Genomic DNA, 4,002 nt, shown 5'->3' with positions numbered 1-4,002 from the left:
GCCGTGTCTTGGGTCCCCCAGCCTCTAGATCATGGGTTGAGTAGTCAAGGACAGCCATCCTCAACTCATCAGCCTTCCCAGACATCTACTAAAACATCAACCCAAGGGGAACAGGCGAGCACGTGCACGCTTTCTTGTCATCCCGACGAAAAAAAGGATTGTTTCGCTCCCAAGTATCAACTCCAAGTTAAAACGTTGCATATAGGCCAGACATACTCTTCTAAATTGCTAAAAAATACTTTATCAACTCAGGCTGTTCCAAACCAAGTTGGGGCAGATCAGAATGCGTCCTCCTTTGAATTGCAGGCTAAGCTGTCCGACATGTCTAATCCGTACTCCGTGCCTCCTCTAAAGCAAATTGCCCCCAATAACTGCAGCAGTCAAGTACATCAGATTCCTCCTTTTGTGGTTCCCGTCCGTATCCACAGCAGTATGCCGTCCTACGGCTTCGCAACTGTTACACCCCTTCCTCACATTTTAGTGACCCAGGATCAGGGAAATCAATCTGTTTGCAAAACAAATGTTGCGACGGTGCCAACGCTCGAAGGCAAAACCCAGCTGCCAAAATCTCACCAAGATCATCAGAGGACTTTGCCAAATTCGTTTGAATTTGAAAATTCACAGCCGGAAAGTGGAACCAGAAATTCACCTTTGTCAAGCTCTTTGAATATTATTCAGAAAGTGCCCGTTAGCGGACTCTTCCCTCAACCGGAAGCTACAGCTTCAAGTAAACGCATGCTTTCCCCGGCCAACAGTTTAGATATTGCCATGGAAAAACAGCAAAAACGTGTTAAGGATGAGAGCGGAGCTGCCTGCATGACAGATGCTAGACCGTTGCATTCACTGAACATTAGATCTAATGACCCTCCTAGTAAGCAAAAGAAACCGGTTTTGGTAAGACAGGTTTGCACCACGGAGCCTCTTGACAATCACCTCTTAGATCCTGGTGGTGCTGCACAGCATGAAAGAAGCGGCAAAGCCAGTAGTTCAGATGTGCTGCTGCCTGACCGTCAGTTGTCCGACACGGGGGTTTCAGATGCCCCGAAGGAGTCACCGGAATCCGAAGACCTTAAGCCTTCGGTGTCGCCGGCGTTTGTAGTTAGAAAAGCGTCTGAATTTTCTCCAGTGAATAACCAGAGTCCTCTTCTCAAGGCCACAAGTAGCAGTCAAGAAAGAAGGTCCGCAAGTAACAGTAGCGAGAGCAAGCACACCAGTAGCCAGGGCCAAGCAACTACGCCAGCTGCAGGAGAAATGCAGAGGTTGTCCTTCCCAAGCCTCAAGACCACAACGAGTTTTACCTGGTGTTACCTGCTGAAGAGAAAACCATTGCATCTGCTGCAAAATGATCAGAAGATCTCAGCCTATTCGACGTGGGCCGTTAGTCCCAACAACCCCAATCCGCTCGGGCTGTCGACAAAGGTAGCCCTCTCCCTCCTCAATTCGAAACAAAAAGTTGAAAAACCGCTCTACACCCAAGCAAGGACTACTCATCCCAGATCTGATGTGTTGGTCTACTCAAGCAAGTGGAAGAACAGCTTAACCAAGGTACTTAAGCTATGCTTGATGTGTACGGGTTGTTTACAGAGGATTCGCGTTGGGAATCGTGCTTGTTAATATATTTTAGAGAGCTTAATGCGCCTGACGTGTAGTATATGTGCTTCTTTATTTTAGTTATGCTGGATCAAACTGCTAAAAAGTTCTCAAGTAATTCCATTGAGAAACCTGTTCATAAGGATTTATTGCTTTTCCTGGAAATTAGTTCCTGGGTTTAAATCTGTAGACGAACTCTTTGTGATGGCAGGAATGCAGTTGGCTATTTTTTTAATTGCAGAGGGTAGAACAAAAATAGTTCCGATATGAACACCTTTAAGTTAAAACAGGTTAATTTAAGATGATAATTGCATATTTTACTGTAAAAGTCAGGTGGTATTTTCTGTTCTAAAAGAGTGTTCAGCCTGAACAGGTGTCCATGGATACGCCAGGAAAACATTTTTCACGATCGCTTGCCATCTCTAACAGCGAGAGGAGCAGTGCGCCGCTTTCCTTTCGCCCACCTAGGTTAATCAGTGGTGTGAAATAATGACAAAAATAACCAAGCTTAGAACAAAATCAGTGAAATCGCTGACAGCTTCTTGGATCGATACGCTCCAAAGGCAACGGTAAATCTCGCGCAGTGGAAGGTGCTCGGGGCGATGTTGGTGACCCCCACAAAACGCGGTGTCGTCCCGGAGTTGGACAGGGCAGAGCGAAGCAGTGCCGTGTTATTTCAGCTGCCTGGAATGCACAAACCCTTTTCTGGGGGGGCTTAAAAAAGGCCGTAACGTGTCCTCATCCTGCAAAACTTCTGGGGTGTCGAGGTCCCAGCCTTGGGGAAAGAGCCGTGTTTCTGTGGGTGTTGAGCTTGTTGCTCTGGGAGGTTACCCCGGGCTGTTTCTGCATTTGTGAAAGGTTTTGCCAAGGTCCCAAGTGGTCAGTGGAGGAAAGAGCAATAGGATGGGAAGCTTGGATAAAGAGGAAGAAATAGTTTCAGGGTTATTGGAGGAGTCAAAAGATACGCTGAAACCCCCTCAGGCTGGCAGAGTTTAGAGCGTTAGACCTGCTCCTCCTGAAATTGGTGGAAGACTCACTACTGTTTATATCGGAGGTCAAAGCTTTATCCAGAATGATTTCTGAGGAAAGTATGTCCACGTTGCTGGCTTTGTGTGAGTGCTGCAAAAAAAAAAGAAAAAAGGATTCAAAAGTTTCACTTTTTCCATGGCGCGTGTTGAGCGATTCTTTCTCAGGCAAGTCTCACATCAGTCGTGTCATTGGCTCGTGTTTGTTTTACTTTTAAAGAAGAAATTCTCTAATAACAAAGCTGGAGCCAGCCTCTTGAAGAACTAATTTTGTCTACAAACAACTTGCGTGTAGAATCTAAATAATGGATAATCATATTTTGGACAATATTTTGACAGCGCCGTTGGAAACACTCTGGGAGCGTTTAAATGCTGTAATAGGCAGCCGTCAGGTACATTTACAGTGCTCCTGCACAAAAGCGCCCTGGTTACTAATCTTTCTTCAGTCTTTCTTGCAGACGCTTTGAATGAAGCGCACGAGTGTGGTGGAAATGAAGAGTTCTTAAGCTCTGCTTGCGGCTGATTTACAGCCTTTACTCCGAGCCATTGTGAAAGAAGAAAGTGCAGCGAGAAAGCACCAATTAAAGTTTAATTGGCATCTCGCATTGTAGGAGCAAGGGATAGGATGGCAGAAGTGAAAAAAGTTCAAAGACCTGATAAGACCTAACCTCCAGATTTTGTCTGCTTTCCCTTTCAATGACGCAGGCAGTGGGATTTCAGCCACTTTCCAGGGTGATGCTGACGATACACCTCTGTATTACCACCCTCCTGGTAATGGAGTAGCTGATGCCAGCTTGGAAACTTCCTCACAGAAGCCCTAGTTTGAGAAAAGGAAAACCGGCAATTCCTCATCCAGTGCAGGCCCAGCAATTCTACTGTGTTTTGTTTTTTCTGGTTGAGACTGAGGATGGAAAATGTTGGAGATCCTTCTGGAAATTAATATTGTATTTAAAAAAAATAATCAAACACGAAAAAAAACCCTAAGAAACAGATTAGCAAGTAATTCTCAAAAAAATTGCAATTTGATTTCCTGCTTAAAAGCTTGGCGAGGTCCTGCATTCCTTCGGGAACCAGGGTTTTGATTGCAAGTCCCTGGGGGTTGTGTTTGCTCGAGTGCTTTGCACATTTTAACCCTCACCTGACGGAGACCTTTAAGTGCTGCAGCAATCCAATTTATAAATAGTAATCAAAAGGCAGTGCTGTTAACGTCTTGCCTCTTCTCTCGGTTGGAACCCTCGCCAGGGTGAGTATTCTCCTCGTGGAGGCTTTACCTCCTGTCTCGATTTAGAAGACAGGGGAAACCAAAAAGCCTCTCTTGAGATAGGGAAAAGTAAAACACCCCCCCCACCTCCGAAATGCTATACCTTTAAAATTATGGGGCTTTCAG

The 4,002-nt window shown here is 45.5% G+C and overlaps 1 protein-coding gene across 1 annotated transcript in view; it reads left to right on the top strand.

Annotated features, from left to right (window-relative positions):
* Nucleotides 1-1,545, top strand: part of LOC104276382 (zinc finger protein 40-like) — a gene marked incomplete at its 3' end in the record, with an annotated part of 34,154 nt that extends 32,609 nt beyond the window's left edge. The window contains 1 exon segment of the mRNA XM_009872675.1: nt 1-1,545. This exon segment is cut by the window's left edge and continues 12 nt beyond it. Coding sequence (XP_009870977.1) covers nt 1-1,545 — 1,545 coding nt within the window.
* Between the last annotated feature and the right edge of the window lie 2,457 nt (nt 1,546-4,002).

Source organism: Apaloderma vittatum, unplaced genomic scaffold, assembly GCF_000703405.1.
Source record: "Apaloderma vittatum isolate BGI_N311 unplaced genomic scaffold, ASM70340v1 scaffold20337, whole genome shotgun sequence".
NCBI classification, from domain to species: Eukaryota; Metazoa; Chordata; class Aves; order Trogoniformes; family Trogonidae; genus Apaloderma; species Apaloderma vittatum.
Note: the sequence above shows the minus strand (reverse complement) of the source record. Positions and strands in the feature narration are given on the sequence as shown.